General features: G+C 52.0%; 8 protein-coding genes across 8 annotated transcripts; 5 read left to right on the top strand and 3 right to left on the bottom strand.

Annotated features, from left to right (window-relative positions):
• Nucleotides 1-77: 77 nt before the first annotated feature.
• BAUCODRAFT_70766 (uncharacterized protein) lies at nt 78-944 on the top strand (the record flags this gene model as incomplete). Its single annotated transcript, XM_007678146.1, has 3 exons — nt 78-102; nt 165-606; nt 665-944. The coding sequence occupies 3 exons, from the start codon at nt 78-80 to the stop codon at nt 942-944; spliced, it is 747 nt and encodes a 248-aa protein (XP_007676336.1).
• A 400-nt stretch (nt 945-1,344) lies between these two features.
• BAUCODRAFT_33477 (uncharacterized protein) lies at nt 1,345-1,835 on the top strand. Its single transcript, XM_007677826.1, has 2 exons — nt 1,345-1,519; nt 1,576-1,835. Exons 1-2 carry the CDS (start codon nt 1,421-1,423, stop codon nt 1,702-1,704), a joined length of 228 nt encoding a protein of 75 aa, XP_007676016.1. The 5' UTR covers nt 1,345-1,420; the 3' UTR covers nt 1,705-1,835.
• Nucleotides 1,836-2,134: 299 nt separating this feature from the next.
• Nucleotides 2,135-3,644, bottom strand: BAUCODRAFT_464586 (uncharacterized protein). The gene is made up of 3 exons (XM_007678160.1): nt 3,510-3,644; nt 3,416-3,456; nt 2,135-3,356 (listed from the first exon to the last, which is right to left on the bottom strand). The coding sequence occupies exons 1-3, from the start codon at nt 3,541-3,543 to the stop codon at nt 2,307-2,309; spliced, it is 1,125 nt and encodes a 374-aa protein (XP_007676350.1). The 5' UTR covers nt 3,544-3,644; the 3' UTR covers nt 2,135-2,306.
• Nucleotides 3,645-4,688: 1,044 nt separating this feature from the next.
• Nucleotides 4,689-6,399, top strand: BAUCODRAFT_70023 (uncharacterized protein; the record flags this gene model as incomplete). The annotated part of the gene is made up of 5 exons (XM_007678087.1): nt 4,689-4,799; nt 4,849-5,299; nt 5,349-5,677; nt 5,726-6,234; nt 6,291-6,399. The coding sequence occupies 5 exons, from the start codon at nt 4,689-4,691 to the stop codon at nt 6,397-6,399; spliced, it is 1,509 nt and encodes a 502-aa protein (XP_007676277.1).
• A 580-nt stretch (nt 6,400-6,979) lies between these two features.
• BAUCODRAFT_122171 (uncharacterized protein) lies at nt 6,980-8,120 on the top strand (the record flags this gene model as incomplete). Its single annotated transcript, XM_007678159.1, has 2 exons — nt 6,980-7,202; nt 7,258-8,120. The coding sequence occupies 2 exons, from the start codon at nt 6,980-6,982 to the stop codon at nt 8,118-8,120; spliced, it is 1,086 nt and encodes a 361-aa protein (XP_007676349.1).
• Nucleotides 8,121-9,648: 1,528 nt separating this feature from the next.
• BAUCODRAFT_464621 (uncharacterized protein) lies at nt 9,649-10,139 on the bottom strand. Its single transcript, XM_007678158.1, has 2 exons — nt 10,017-10,139; nt 9,649-9,905 (listed from the first exon to the last, which is right to left on the bottom strand). Exons 1-2 carry the CDS (start codon nt 10,048-10,050, stop codon nt 9,697-9,699), a joined length of 243 nt encoding a protein of 80 aa, XP_007676348.1. The 5' UTR covers nt 10,051-10,139; the 3' UTR covers nt 9,649-9,696.
• Nucleotides 10,140-11,122: 983 nt separating this feature from the next.
• BAUCODRAFT_69839 (uncharacterized protein) lies at nt 11,123-12,082 on the bottom strand (the record flags this gene model as incomplete). The annotated part of the gene is made up of 2 exons (XM_007678080.1): nt 11,123-11,387; nt 11,439-12,082. 2 exons carry the CDS (start codon nt 12,080-12,082, stop codon nt 11,123-11,125), a joined length of 909 nt encoding a protein of 302 aa, XP_007676270.1.
• Nucleotides 12,083-12,382: 300 nt separating this feature from the next.
• On the top strand, nt 12,383-13,580 carry BAUCODRAFT_88833 (uncharacterized protein). Its single transcript, XM_007678148.1, has 2 exons — nt 12,383-12,697; nt 12,760-13,580. The coding sequence occupies exons 1-2, from the start codon at nt 12,487-12,489 to the stop codon at nt 13,461-13,463; spliced, it is 915 nt and encodes a 304-aa protein (XP_007676338.1). The 5' UTR covers nt 12,383-12,486; the 3' UTR covers nt 13,464-13,580.
• The last annotated feature ends 1,249 nt before the right edge of the window (nt 13,581-14,829 follow it).

Raw genomic sequence — 14,829 nt, 5'->3', positions numbered from 1 at the left:
CGAAGCTTGACGACAGCTTCATACAAGACAAACACGACACTCCATCTACTTCTACACGGCCAACAATCACCGACAAAATGTTCATTGCGCGGTCCGAATACGGTACGTCCTTGACCATGTTGCATTGCCATCTCACGTGCTTCCACTAATTAATGCTGACGCAGACCGCGGCATCAACACCTTCTCTCCCGAAGGCCGCCTCTTCCAAGTCGAATACTCCCTCGAAGCGATCAAGCTCGGCAGCACCGCCATAGGCATCACCACCTCCGCCGGCACCGTCCTTGGCGTGGAGAAGCGCATCACCTCCACCCTGCTCGAGACCTCCTCCGTCGAGAAGGTGGTCGAGATCGACCGGCACATAGGATGTGCTATGTCCGGGCTGCAGGCGGATGCGCGGAGCATGATTGAGCATGCGCGCGTGACGAGCCAGAGCCATGCGTTCAACTACAGCGAGCCGATCAAGGTGAAGAGCTGTACGCAGGCGATTTGTGATCTGGCGCTGAGGTTTGGAGAGAGTGCGGATGGAGACGAGGAGGAGAGTATTATGAGCAGACCGTTTGGTGTGGCATTGCTCATCGCGGGATACGACGAGGATGGGCCGTCGCTGTACGCATCAATATATCTTTCGCTTCGCTCTTGCCCACTTACTGATGGCATGATTCAGCTACCATGCCGAACCCTCAGGCACTTTCTACCGCTACGACGCCAAAGCCATCGGCTCCGGCAGCGAAGGCGCGCAAGCCGAGTTGCAGTCGTCCTACCATAAGTCGCTCACTCTCCCCGAAGCAGAAGAGTTGGTGTTGAAAACGCTGAAGCAGGTAATGGAGGAGAAGCTGGATGCAAAGAATGTGCAGCTGGCGAGCGTGACGAAGGAAAAGGGTTTCCGGATATATTCCGACGAGGAGATGGGCGCTTGCGTGCAGAGGATAGAGGGCGAGTCGTGAGTGCGCTGGTAATGGGAAGGAAGTGTAAGAGTATGTCTTGCTTCTGTTTGCGTAGCGGGCATTGCGTAGGCGCTGCGGCGTGTAGAAAACGGCACATGGTTTGCTGGTGTTCGAGAAGCACCTTGACCGCTGAGCGCGCCTCTGCGCCATGGGATCGCACGTGCGGCCGCCACAGCACACACTCAACCTTCGACGGCACGCGTCTTTGAAGCCTCTGCGCCCTCTAGTAGATGTGGTAGCTAAAGAATCACTTTTCCCGAACAAGTGGATATGGCGAGTGTTGCCTTCTAGTATTTGATTCGCTAGCATTAATCGCACGCTAGCGGCTGTCCGCAACGTCTGTGCGGAAGACTGCATTCGTGCACCCATCCTTCATCTTCGCGGGAGACGTCGATCAAACCACTCCTATTAACTGTCTGGATCCACGTCTTCAGGCAGGTGTATTCCTGAGCTTTGGAGATGGCAGGCTGAAAGCCATGGCTCTTGAGTCTACAACAAGCCAAGCGTACGAGGAACAGCACGTACACTCGGTCTACGAACAGATCGCTTCCCATTTCTCCTCAACCCGATACAAGGTGAGCCAAGGTCCGACAAGCCGTGGTTTGCTTGGAAGAGATGTTGATCTTGCAAGCCATGGCCGATCATTGAGCGCTTCCTCAGAAATCTTTCTGATGGCTCAGTGGGGCTAGATGTAGGCTGCGGCAACGGCAAGTATCTAGCTGTCAATCGCAACATCTTCATCATAGGCTCGGACAGGTAGGTCGAACACTGCACTTCTTCTCTATTTCCTTTCATTCTGTTGATGCCAGATCAGGTCCACCAACCTGGTCAGCATCGCCACCCGTCATCAACCACACTCAGTCATCGTGGCGGACATCCTAGATCTGCCACATCCGCGGCAAGCTTTTGACTTCGCAATCTCCATCGCAGTCATCCACCATCTGTCAACCCCAGAAAGACGCATCGCCGCAATCACTTCTACCCTGGAAACTCTCAAGCCGAACGGGAAAGCGCTCATCTACGTCTGGGCGCTCGAGCAGGAGAGCAGCAGGCGCGGCTGGACTGAGCATGACGAACAGGACGTCATGGTGCCCTGGGTGATGCGCAACCCGAAGTCGTTTGCCTCGGATGGTGAGGCAGCTGGAGACCGAACGTATCATAGATACTATCATCTGTACCGTAAAGGCGAGCTCGAGGACAACATTCGCTTGGCCGGTGGTAGGGTGATTGAGGCTGGCTACGAGAAAGACAATTGGTGGGCCATAGCTATCCCAACCTCCTAGAAATCTCCCACGCGATCCAGCCTCAGACATTCGGCCGATGGAATGTTCAAGGTCGGCGTTCAAGACTTTGGTGTGACGCTCACGGATGGGTATCCTGCGGATCGCGCACCACATCCTCGGTCTCCGCCGTAACGGCCCCGCTGATGTCGCCCATCACGAACTCCGTACGCTCATGGGCCGAGCGGTCGAAAGCGTACTTCGGGTTTTTCGCTCTCTGCTCTTCTGGACTAGTGTCCTTGTCTTCATTGCAAACGAGTTTCTCCAGGCTTGTGTCGTTGCTTGCCTTCTGCCGTTTAATATGCGACGGCTCCACTCCGTCGCCAACGTCGTCGTGTGACCGTTTAGACTGGACGTCTTCGAGGGATGATGGTCTGTATAGGTTCACTCGGCCTCTTCCGATATCTCCATTCTGGCTAGGTTTGGTAGTGACCGGGCCTTGTACAGGCGGAAATCGCTCACCGTTCTCCGCGACTTGGGAGTGGAAGCCAAGGTCGATATCGTCTAGACTTCCGACAACTCTCATGCGCTTTCTGTCCGCCTCAGCAACAGGTGCATTGCCGGGTCTGTCAAGCAAGACCGCTTGCAGACCTGCAGATATGGCAGCATCGTACTCCTTGACATTGTCTGTGAGAAAGAGCGTCTTCCCCGCGGACCAGTGCATCGTCTCGACGATCTTCCGGTAGCTCGCCGCTTCTGTCTTAAGCCCCGCATTGACCGTATCGAACCAGCCGCCTTCGACGATGAGGAAAGTGAAGTCTCCAGTCGCCTCCCCGGCCGCGTCCGCACTCTGTACATGCGCGAACAGCAGCTTCTGCGCGAAGACACTGCCGCTGGAGTAGATAGCTAGTCGCACGCCACCGTTTCGCCAGCGCTCAAGCTGCGGAATCACATCTGGGAAAAGCGGGGTGGAGTAGGCGCCAGACTTGTAGCCGTCTTCCCAGAGGTAGCCTTGGAGATTTTTGAGATAGGCAATCTTAACGTCCCGCTTAGTTAGGTCTTCAACGTGAGCCTGCATTTCTGCTGGGGAGCTCCGGTGTTCGGCTGGGAAAGCGTCACGGTAAGGTAAGAATGAAAGCTTGTCCCATTGAGTAGAAAGAACTTCGGGTAGAGCCTTGATGGCGTATGGGAACTGTGGCGATCAGCATACGGACAATCTCAGATGACGGTGGGTCGTCGAGTATGACTTACGAGCGTATCTTTGACAAACGAGATAGGGCAAACTGTGCCTTCTGTGATGGGGTTAGGGACGCAGAGTTCGCCATAGTCGCTTTTGGGCACGTACCGATGTCAAGCAAGACATTCTCGATGTCGTTCATCAGGGGCAAACTACGGAGTCTGAAGCGAGGTCCCAACACGGACTGCCTTCTATACTCAAAAGGGAACGAAGTACAAGTGTAACTTTCGCCATGAGTCTCTACATCGAATGCGCGGACAGACTGTGGAATCAACCCTAACCCTATGATCACTTTGTGCCACCTTCGCGAGGTCTCGTTTTGACCATCCAATTGCAGGCGTTCACAATGAATGGCGTCAACCGTCTTGCATCTTTCGCATATGTCGAAATGGCTGCCGACTCAAACTCAGGGCTGCTCTACGATCACGTGTATGCGATTCACGCTGTCCAAGCCTGTGGACGCTTGGAACCGAGGTCCTTTCCACCACCGCGATGACCGATCCATTAGAGCATGAAGCCGCATCACATCCCGCATGCGATGTCAGTGACCTTCAACAATGTCAATGCTAACCGCTGCAGAATGCAGTGCTTGCCAATATGCAGGTTGCGTGTTGCGTGCAAAGAGCGCGGATTTGCGCGATGCAGCCTTGCTCGCACGCCACTCCTTGGGTGACCCATGGACGGTCCACAGCTTATCCGACTCCTCCCAACGCATGCGGATCGTGCATGCTTCCTCCCACACTTGCATTTACACTTTACACAATGAGTCGCTGGTCGAGCTGTGTCATGACGGCCAGAAATGGCGTGCTCGTGGGCCGGACCCGTATCTCATCCCATCGCAAACCAACCACAGCTGTTGATGCTGCGTGAGGAGGGCACGGTTGTATCGAACCTCTATACGACTAGTATACGCCTTCCCGTTACGGCGCCAGCAGAAGTCGGTCGCAGACATTCTCGGCGCACAAGCACTTCCTTGGCTGTCGCTCGCCATTGTGCCCGTCATGCAGGCTACTGGTGGTGGTAGGCCTGCCTACCGTATATTAGACCGGTCCCGGATAGTTGACCATCCTTTCCCATCAGTATTCTCTCGAGAGCTCTATAATATTGCCACAGTGTCTCTAGGTGTGGCAGAGCATCGCTCCAATCGAGGCGACACAGCTCCAATCAACCTTCTCGCTTACTTTCGCAATGCAACCCCCCAGGAAAGCTTCTGTCGGTTTCGAGACGGCCAATGTCGTCTCTTTGCCGTCTCCGGATGACATATCCGAGGGTAGTGCGACCTTTGCGATGAAAGGCTTGGAGTCCTACTATCAACCGGGCGAGAATTGGGAAGGCATACACCGCTTTGATCCAGATTATACCTGGGACCCGTCCGTGGAGAAGAGACTCGTACGGAAGGTGCGTATTGTCGGTGCCCCATTGCTACCTACATGGCTGACTTTGCCAGATCGACTGGAGAATCTGCTCATTCGCATGTCTAATGTTCTTTGCTCTCCAACTCGACCGCGGAAACATAGTACAAGCACTCAGTGACAACATGCTCAAGGATCTCAAGATCACCACGAACGACTACAATTACGGTCAAACCATATTCTACCTGTCCTTCCTCTGCGCAGAGCTCCCTTCACAGATGATCTCGAAGAAGCTCGGTCCCGATCGATGGATTCCAGTGCAGATGGTGTCGTGGAGTTTAGTGGCCAGCATGCAAGCCTTCCTGAGCGGCAAGACATCGTTCTACATCTGCCGCTGCTTGCTCGGCGTCATCGAAGGCGGCTTCATCCCGGACACCATTCTGTACCTGAGTTACTATTACACCAGTGGGGAGCTACCAAGGCGTCTGAGCTGGTTTTGGGTCGCATACCAGTCTACGCAGATTGTGTCAGCCTTCCTTGCTTTTGGTAGGTAGATCCGAGTTGTAGACAAGACGCTATTGCTAACCTAAGTCAGGCTTTCTCCGTCTCCGAGGAGTTCACGGGCTAGCTGGGTGGCAGTGGCTTTTTGCGCTCGAGGGTACAATTACCGGGCTGATTGGGATATTCGCTTGGTTCTATCTCCCTCCTAGTCCCTACCAGACGGCAAGCCGATTTCGGGGCAAACATGGATGGTTTACGGTGGAGGAGGAGAAGATCATTGCTAACCGCGTCATTCGTGATGACCCGTCCAAAGGTGACATGCACAATCGCGAAGCATTGAGCTTGAGAATGCTCTGGGATTGCTTGACCGACTGGCATATGTGGCCTGTTTACCTCATCGGCCTCAGCTGGACAATTCCCACGGTAAGCCGCTCGTGGCATTACTGATGTCGTCTACTGATATGCTGTCAGACGCCCATCACTGCCTATATTACTCTGTCCCTCAGGTCTGCCGGATTCGGCACTTTCGAGACGAACCTGCTCACTATACCAGCGTATGTGTTATTCATACTGCAGCTGCTGTTCTGGACCTGGTTGTCCGAGAAGATCAATCAACGCCTGCTGCTTGGTGTCCTTGGACAGCTGTGGGTTTTGCCGCTGCTTATCACGCTTGAGCTCATTCCTTCCAACACCACGCCATGGGGCATCTGGGCCTGCGCCACGCTCTTGGTCGGCTACCCTTATATTCACGCCATACTGGTCGCCATCACCAGTCGCAACGCAGGAACCGTCCGGACCCGGACTGTTGCATCGGCAATGTACAACATCTGCGTACAAGCTTCGAACATCATATCGTCCAACATTTATCGTCAGAAAGATGCACCCTGGTACCGCACGGGTAACAAGGTCCTGATTGGCATCTGCGTGTATAACATGTTTCTCTTCATTGCTGTGAAAGGCTTCTATGTCTACGTCAATCGGTGAGTTCACGTTCTGGCAGTAATGTGCGACGGCGCTATGCTGATACAGGTTACAGCTCCCGTGAGAGAATCTGGCGCGGCATGTCCGACGATGAGAAGCAGCACTACCTGGCTACAACGAAGGATCGCGGCAACAAGAGGCTTGACTTCCGATTTGCGTCGTAGTCAATGGTAAGCACGCCATGCGACGGTCATGAATATCTAGCAGAGCATGCTGTCGATCAAGCCATTTATGGGGAGCAGACGACCTTCCGTCTATGTCGGTATAGAGTTCAATCGGCTGTCAGTGTTCACATGGCAGCACGTGGAGATGGGAGGTTCTATAGATTTAGGGGTAGACGGTGCAGTTGCCAGAATCACATGCGGTTAATATCGCTTTGCTGGCCAGAAATCATATACCTTCCTCTTCTGGAGCTTCCAGGCTGATTCGCAATGTTCGCGACACACTGCCAATCCATGGCGTGCGTCCTCGGCGTGGAGGCCATTGATCACGCAATCAGTACCCATGCATGTTCCCACGCAACAGCCTGTGGGGCTCATGTGCAGTCCACCCCAGCAGTATATCCTTCGGCCAATGCACCGCAATCACACCTTCGCAACGAGTACATGGCGTGATGCGCAATTGCTATTGCGGCATGCTTGCTACCTTCGTATAAAAGGCGCTGGCATACACTGCCGAATGCTCTTCACTCGCCTATCCTTACCGGAGCGCGCGTCTTTGGTGATCTCTTAATCAAGCCCGACAATGGCCACCTCGACCGAGACTGTTGCTATTGGCAACTCCACTGGAGGAGCCGGCATCCTTGGGTCATCGTCAAAGGCTCCGCTACAGCTAAGCGGAGCGTTGGAGAAGTATGACTCCTTCGACGTTACTCCTGTCATTGGGCGGGAGTATCCAAACGTCAGCCTCAAGGAGTGGCTCGATGCGCCCAACAGTGACGAGCTCATCAGGGACTTGGCTATCACCAGTATGTGTTATCGTACGATCTATTCTGCACCTGATGGACGTCTGACAGCCCGCAGTTTCGCAGCGCGGCGTCGTCTTCTTCCGTCGTCAAGATGGTTTGGATAATGACCTCCAGAAGAAGCTGGCGCAGAAGTTGGGCGAGCTCTCAGGCAAGCCATCCACATCGAAGCTGCACATCCACCCAGTATCGAACAGCGGTCGCAAGCTTGGTGGCAACGACGATCAAATCAGCGTCATCTCCTCAGAGCAGCAGAAGACTCTCTATGCCAACCGCTTCGAAACGAAGAAGCAGAGCAGCAAGGAAGGCTGGCACAGCGACATCACCTTCGAGCCCATTCCCAGCGACTATGCCATCTTGCGCCTGACCGAGTTGCCCAAGACTGGCGGCGATACGTTGTGGGCCTCCGGCTATGATGTCTACGACAGGATCTCGCCAGCTTACCAGAAGTTCCTCGAGACCTTGACGGTGACGTGCGCGCAACCCATCTTCAATGAGAGCGCCAAGAACAACAATTTCGAGCTCTACAGCGGTGAGCGAGGTGCGCCGGAAAATACAGGGACGGATCTCAAAGCGGTTCATCCAGTGGTTCGTACCAATCCCGTCACTGGCTGGAAGAGTATCTATGCGGTCGGTCATCATGCAAAGCGTATCAATGAGGTTGAAGTGTCCGAGAGCGACCATTTGTTGAAATGGTTCGTGCAGCTCATTACGGAGAACCACGACCTTCAAGTCAGATACCGCTGGCAGAGTCCGAATGACGTTGCCATCTGGGATAATCGCAGCGTGTTCCATACCGCGACGTATGATTATGATGGTCTGGGACCTAGGACTGGACAGCGAGCTGTCAGTCTGGGAGAGCGACCCTATTTGGATGAGAATAGTACGGGCCGCCGTGAGGCACTCTCGAAGGTTTCATAAGCGACGTCTGCAGATCGAATCGGTAACGCTGAGCTTAAAAGAGAAACGCTTGTGATCTCTCACTGTGCTGTCTGCCATCGGTGCGCGTGCACATACCTTAGTGATATGTGTGTGTCTTCAATTAGTATGCACGACGAGCCATGTCTCCGTAATGGCTGGAACTGTCTGAGAGCTTACGCAGCGGTGAGAATCCATTATGTGTGCATCAGCAGTCAGCAGAAACATGCGCGCGTGGATGAACAGGCGCCACTCCGATAACATTCCCCAGTAGTTGCTGACTGCTTAGATTTAACGCCTCTCGACCAGATACCACTACCAAACAGAAACTGCCTGTTTCAGGCTATTGTTTGATGCCGCCTCCGCTTTGTAGAGCTGTTCTGAAAAGAATCTGGTGGTAAATGTCTAGCATTTTAGCGGCTGCGGCCCTCCAGCTACTTATCTATCGAGCGAGTCGTGACCAGGAGGGCCGTATAAGCGAATCTCGGCGTCGCATTTCTCGTTCTAAATGCTAGTTTAAGCATCCGTTGTCTGCTTGTCGCCCTGTCCCACTACTCCAATCCGTTCACCGTAGGCGGAACTACACTGCGAAACAATTGGCGAAGAGGTTGTCGTAGTCCCTACGGCGGCAATTGCAGCATGTAGTGCATCGCTGACAAGGAGACTGACGAACGTCGTCCATGGCATCGCCCAAACGCTTCCAACCAACAGCTCGACGCCGAATGAAGCGGTCATCACGGGCCAGCACAGTAAACCCGTTATAAGAAAGGTAAGTTGGTATCGAGCTCGCCGGTTGAAATAGCCGTAGATGCCTATCAAAGCCGCGGAAGTGGCAGCGGACCAGCGGAAGAAGATCAGTGGTAACGTTGGTGTAGCTCGAGTTGGAAGACACTCCTTAGGGTTTCGGGCCAGACATATATCTCGTCTTCAAGAGCATGGCAGATGTGTTACGGCTACGATCAAGCCTCCAGATTTGCGTTCATCGGTACAAAAAGAACCTTCTCCGCCAAACATCTGGATGGCTAGGCTATAAGTTGTTACATCAGTAAGCAGCAATGGCAAAGTCATTCCCATCGGACCTCCTCTACCGTGTTGATTGATCCACAGGAAGTCCTTTCCGCGAAGCAGCTCCAACTCTACACCATATAGTGCCACATCCTTGAGCAGCACCGACACAATCACGGCGATACAAGTCCTGATGGCCCTTCCCACCGACAGCTTTCACCGCCTGGGTTAACAGAAGTTGACTTCACTGACGCACCCAAGGAAGGATAGCTGCTGGCGTTCTTGGACCTAAAGGGACCCTAGGACCACCTCCACTGAGGTGAATGCATTGGCATGGACCATGTGTGCCCACCAGTGGGTCGTTCATGTCGCAACTTCCCATGAACCATCCAGCACTGGGGCGCCAAGGACTCTTGATGGCTCCCGCTTGGTGCCATATTTCCGATGCTGGTTCGTTTGTCGACTCCTCCGCCGGTTAGGCCGATAGCACTGACCGCGTTGCTCACGCTCGCAGGGAGGGTCCAACACCCAAGTCCTACAAGAAGTCATCACCGGAGGCTCCTCAAGCGCAATATCATATTCCATGCTTGACAGATCGTCCCACGGCAATGACCGGTCTACTTGTGGGGATTAGAGGGAGTAAACGGGACCTAATAGAGACGCCATGTTCGTGGTGTCGTGCAGCGGAGTGGTGGCGTCGGTCCTTCACTGATATACTGATGTCGTTGCTTGCCGGTAGCGCTTGGTGTTGTGGGACGGTATGTGAGCGGCCCGTCTTAGGTGCTGAGAAGGCGTTAACGAATGCATAAACATCCGAAGACGGTACGAAAGAGCTGGAGTGCGAAAGGACCCTTGGGCGGCATGTCTCTGTGGACCGAACCCTACGCTTCTCACCTCCAAGGAAAACATCTGCGTGGACGAACGCCATGGCGAGATGACAACTCTGGAGAGTAAAACCCCGCAAGCGCTAATGTTTAGCTCTGGCAATGAGCTGATGGAGCTATGTAAAGCGTCTTGAGGCTCTACGAAAAGCCCACAGCAAAGCCTCCTGGGCTCCTGAGTTCTCGGTGGACACGGAAGTCCGGTAGTCGATGGGCTGTGTTCATTCTATTGGGTGTCTTTGTGAGCTTGCACGGTCCCATGGGATTTCCCTTCGTTCGCGAACCCGCTAGTACAAATTGCGAAGACCGGGGTAACAACGACTGACATACCATGCGATTCCATCCTACACATCTTCGTAATCCTAGGCCCCATCTTATTCGACACGCTGACAGCCAAGGAGAGGCTGCGAGAGCCGCTGATCGCTGCATCCGTCGGTTCAGGTGTCTTTGGCTGGCTGTGAGTGATGTGATGGCAAACGGGGTGAGAAAGCACTATACATGGTACTGACATGTGGCAGCGTCTGGCTGGCCTGCTGGATCGTCTTGACCGGGCTCGCGCACGGCATCTGCGACGAGTCCTGCTGTTCGTTGCGCTCACTGTGCTCCTCGGAGGCGGCGGGCCGACTGTGGCATCGAAACAGTTAGAAGCTCACCAGTGCGTGACATGGTACAGTGGGCGGGACACTGAACGAAGTCCTTGAGTCCGGTGGGCCGCTTATCGTGACGGCCCGGACATTGCTTGTGCTCGAGCTGTAGTCCGGGCTGTCGATGCTGAGGCGGCGCTTGTGTATGATATCATCGGCGGAAGAGCTCGCAGAGGGCGACGTTACAGGGTAGTCGGTACTTTGACATCCCGGCATGCCGGATGCTGTGGCTTCCTGCGAATCCTTGTCCTCTCACACCACTAACGGCTCGTTTTGCGCTTTGTAATATACGTGCTGCTATGTCAGGGCGCGAACAGCAACCGTCGTGTTTGTAGGAGATGTAATCGACACCAAGCACATGCGCGCGATCGAGCTTGACCGCAACCACCATCCGTGCGGCACGATCACCGTTCAGAAGCAGCAACGCCCAAGGGTATCTTGATATGCAGCATTCATTGTTCGAGGGCGCTCAATCTCACACCGCGCGACGACTCCGGTCTACCAACCGTATTCTGCCACCAGTCGGCCGCTCCTCACAATACGCGAGCTGAGGCACAGGTTCTCGACTCCTGCCATGGAAGCGTCCAAGCAACCAGTCGGTCACCGACACCACTCGTGCCGTCTTGTCCCAGTGCCCACCTTCATCCGTGTGCTCAATGATATGTTTGACTATCCGACCTTTCTCGTCGAATTCGAAGAGGAAGAGGCCGCAGAACTCCTCGTCTTGACCGTTGATCCGCCTTGCAGTCTCTTCTTGGTCAGCAGGATCGTCTTTCGTGCCGGCGATAAACTCCCTGATTCGATCCATGGGGTCCTTGCTTGCCATGCCAGTAGCCCCGCGGTATATGCCTCCAGTCGGGTCTCGATGCTTGGTCTTGCCGCACGTCTTCCACTTCACAATGAGCTTCTCATCCCTGCTCGCTAGAGGTACGGCACTGCCCCCATGCCGCATCATGCGCTCAGAAAGAATGGTGAGCTTGACGTTGCCGACCAGCGGCAGCCTGCCCCACGCTACCGGCGCGGTCCATAGCGCGGCGTTGTACGCTATCTTCCCCGAAACAGTCGGCAGATGTGGATGCGTGGATGGGAAGAGATGTAGAGTGATCTGCGGACTCAGTATGTCTCCTGGTAGTGGTGACTGCAGCAATGTTGGCAACCGGTCATGCAGGATCCGGACGGTCTTGCCTAACTGCAGTGTCCGCTCATCCGGAGGCTGATGGTCATTCTGCAAACCCAGTCCATTGAGCCTCGGTGCAGCGCTGGTGAACCACACCTCCCGGTTGATGCGATCGACATCGTGGACCTGAGCGAAGCACCTACAGTTCGTAAGGCAGGCCGTCGGGTCGCTGCATGGCCTCGCCGCGCTCCCGCGGGAGATCAGCTTCAGGGCGGCATGGCGAGTTGGGATCAGACGTGATGGCAGGAACGGGCGCATCAGCCTGATGGGCGTCATCTATTAACAATCAAGAGTTCCTCCATTGAATGTGATGTTGCAGTATGATGGTTGTCGCTTGCCGAGCGATGCAGTGCGTTGTCTCGACCAGAGAAAGATGCACGCACGGACCACAGGCGATCTATGCACGATCTTTGGGGGATGACGTGGGTGCATGACACTTTTCTCGAGCTGCGAATGGAAAGTGGTGGTGGTGGTCATCATCATCGCACGCAGCATTTTGCCTAAAGCATTGGTGGGAAAATTGATGGTGAGTTCTGTAGCGCAACAAAGTCTGTTCGTAGTACCTGCATGGTAGGAGTCCTTTATTATATTCCAAGATATCCCGTTTAAACGCCCATTGCTTCCCTTCTGTTACCCACTACCCTCGTAAGACATCATTCGCAATGGCATCAGGAGGCAAGCGTATCGTTTTCACCGGTGGCAGCGGCAAGGCTGGCCGCCATGTCATCCCCGAGCTGCTCAAGCGAGGCCACAAGGTCCTTAACCTCGACCTCGCTCCCTTCCCGGATCCCAATGCAGGCATCTTCACCCTGAAGACCGACCTCACCGACTCCGGCCAGGTCTTCAACGCCTTGACTACCCATTATAACTTTGGTGAAGCCACCCAACTTCACCTCGTTGCACGTAGTCTCCGCTGACCAATGTGCGTGTTTTAGAGGGCTACGAATATGGCCATCCTGAACAGCCACCCGACGTGGTCATCCATTTCGCCGCCTACGCCCGCAACATGCTCGTGCCCGACTCAGAGACCTTCCGCGGCAACGTCCTCTCCACCTACAACGTCATCGAGGCTGCCTCCAAGCTCGGCGTCAAGAAGATCATGATCGCTTCCTCTGAGACTGTCTATGGGGTTTGCTTCTCCGAAGGCGTGACGGACTACCATTCCTTTCCTTGCGAGGAGGATTACGACGTCGATCCTATGGATACGTATGCGTTGAGCAAACTATGCGGGGAGCGGACGGCGAGAACATTCTCGAGAAGATACGGCAATGATATCTACGTCCTTCGAATAGGCAACGTTATCGAACCGCATGAGTACGAGCGCGACTTCCCCACACATGTCAACAAGCCCGAAACACGACGTCGCAATGTTTGGTCGTACATTGATGCGCGAGACCTGGGCCAGATCTGCGATCTCTGCATCCAGAAGAGCGGTCTCGGGTTCCAAGTGTTCAATGCCACGAACGATACCATTACGACGACCGTGCCGACGGAGGAGTTCTTGAAGAAGAACGAGCCCAACACGAAGATTACGAGGAAAATGGGTGAGTGGGAAGCGCCGCTAAGCAATCGGAAGATTAGAGAGGTGCTTGGTTTTAAGGAAGAGCATGACTGGCGGAAGTACTACAAGCCTTCGTAGAGAGGCCGACGGTTTCGTAGACCGCGTATACCCCGTAGTAGAGGAGATATCTCTACTAATCTCTATGTCTTTCGTCGACATTACCTTTAGATATATCCGTTACTATTACGTGCCGTCGTACTTACGTAATAGAAGTTAGGTAATTCTGTCGTTATAAGTAGAGTTAGTACTTGTCGGGTAGTCTAGTAGTTAATAGTAAAGTGTTCCTTAGTTAAAGGATAATCGATATAAGAGATTAGAATAAGATAGAAAGTTAATTCTAATTAGTCGATTTATAATATAAGTTAATTACGAACTTCTAACTACAAAATCTATTACTATTATATATAAAGGAGATTTATATCTTATTATAGCTTATATTAAGCTATACTTAATAGTTACCTTCTACTCGCTATTAAGCTATACTTAATAGTAAGTAGTTAAGCTAATATCTTAAGTACTCTTAGCTCGACTTATATTATAGCCCGCTAGTATCTAGAATACTTAGCTAGATAAACAATATAGAATAATTAGATAGTAGAGTAAGCCGTAGTACTAATTAGAACTTTAATTAGTTAATTAGCTTAATTAAGGACACTAATTATATTAATTATACCGATCTAAGGATAGTAGATATAAATCTCCTTTATATATAGCTATAATAGATTTTATAGTTAGAAGTTCGTATTTAACTTATATTATAAACCGACTAATTAGAATTAACTTATTACTTTATTCTAATCTCTTATATCGATTATATTTTAGCTAAGTAATACTTTACTATCGACTACTAGACTACTCGATAAGTACTAACTTTACTTATAACGAAGGAATTACTTAACTTATATTATATAAATATAATAGTATATAATACTTTAAATATCTTTAAGAATATCTATTACTAGAAGACTTAAGTAGAGTATCTCTATTTCTAGTAAAGTAGGAAGTATTAATATAGTACGCTCTACTAACTATAATTAGTCTAACGACGATATAAAGGTCGCTAAACCCGACTTATATTATAGAGACTAAAAGAAACTCGACGACTAGTTTAACTAGATATATATCTTCTTCGAGTTTAACTCTATAAAGCCTATAAAGTAAAGTCTATTTATAATAGCCTTTCTTCGAGGCTATACTTAATACTACTTTAAACTATATCTTACTAAGTACTTCGATAGTAACTTAGAATATAATAAAAATATTACTAAGATCTTTAGAGTATTTATAGAACTTAAAATAGTCTTATAATAAGTCTTTATAGTCTCTAATAAGGGTTAGGGTTAGGGTTAGGGTTAGGGTTAGGGTTAGGGTTAGGGTTAGGGTTAGGGTTAGGGTTAGGGTTAGGGTTAGGGTTAGGGTTAGGGTTAGGGTTAGGGTTAGGGTT

The sequence above is a fragment of the Baudoinia panamericana genome, assembly GCF_000338955.1.
Source record: "Baudoinia panamericana UAMH 10762 unplaced genomic scaffold BAUCOscaffold_6, whole genome shotgun sequence".
Classification (NCBI taxonomy): domain Eukaryota; kingdom Fungi; phylum Ascomycota; class Dothideomycetes; order Mycosphaerellales; family Teratosphaeriaceae; genus Baudoinia; species Baudoinia panamericana.
The sequence above is the reverse complement of the archived record's forward strand: the minus strand, read 5'-3'. Positions and strand labels throughout refer to the sequence as shown.

Excerpts from the sequence above, each read along its gene's own strand:
- BAUCODRAFT_464586 (XM_007678160.1), bottom strand. The coding sequence starts at position 3,543 with ATGAACGACATCGAGAATGTCTTGCTTGACATCG. Across the intron at positions 3,457-3,509 it reads GAATGTCTTGCTTGACATCG|AAGGCACAGTTTGCCCTATC; the intron begins GTACGTGCCCAA and ends ACCCCATCACAG. Across the intron at positions 3,357-3,415 it reads CGTTTGTCAAAGATACGCTC|TTCCCATACGCCATCAAGGC; the intron begins GTAAGTCATACT and ends TGATCGCCACAG.
- BAUCODRAFT_464621 (XM_007678158.1), bottom strand. The coding sequence starts at position 10,050 with ATGGCGTTCGTCCACGCAGATGTTTTCCTTGGAG. Across the intron at positions 9,906-10,016 it reads CGCAGATGTTTTCCTTGGAG|CACCTAAGACGGGCCGCTCA; the intron begins GTGAGAAGCGTA and ends ACGCCTTCTCAG.
- BAUCODRAFT_33477 (XM_007677826.1), top strand. The coding sequence starts at position 1,421 with ATGGCTCTTGAGTCTACAACAAGCCAAGCGTACGAGGAACAGCACGTA. Across the intron at positions 1,520-1,575 it reads TCTCCTCAACCCGATACAAG|CCATGGCCGATCATTGAGCG; the intron begins GTGAGCCAAGGT and ends TGATCTTGCAAG.
- BAUCODRAFT_88833 (XM_007678148.1), top strand. The coding sequence starts at position 12,487 with ATGGCATCAGGAGGCAAGCGTATCGTTTTCACCGGTGGCAGCGGCAAG. Across the intron at positions 12,698-12,759 it reads GACTACCCATTATAACTTTG|AGGGCTACGAATATGGCCAT; the intron begins GTGAAGCCACCC and ends TGCGTGTTTTAG.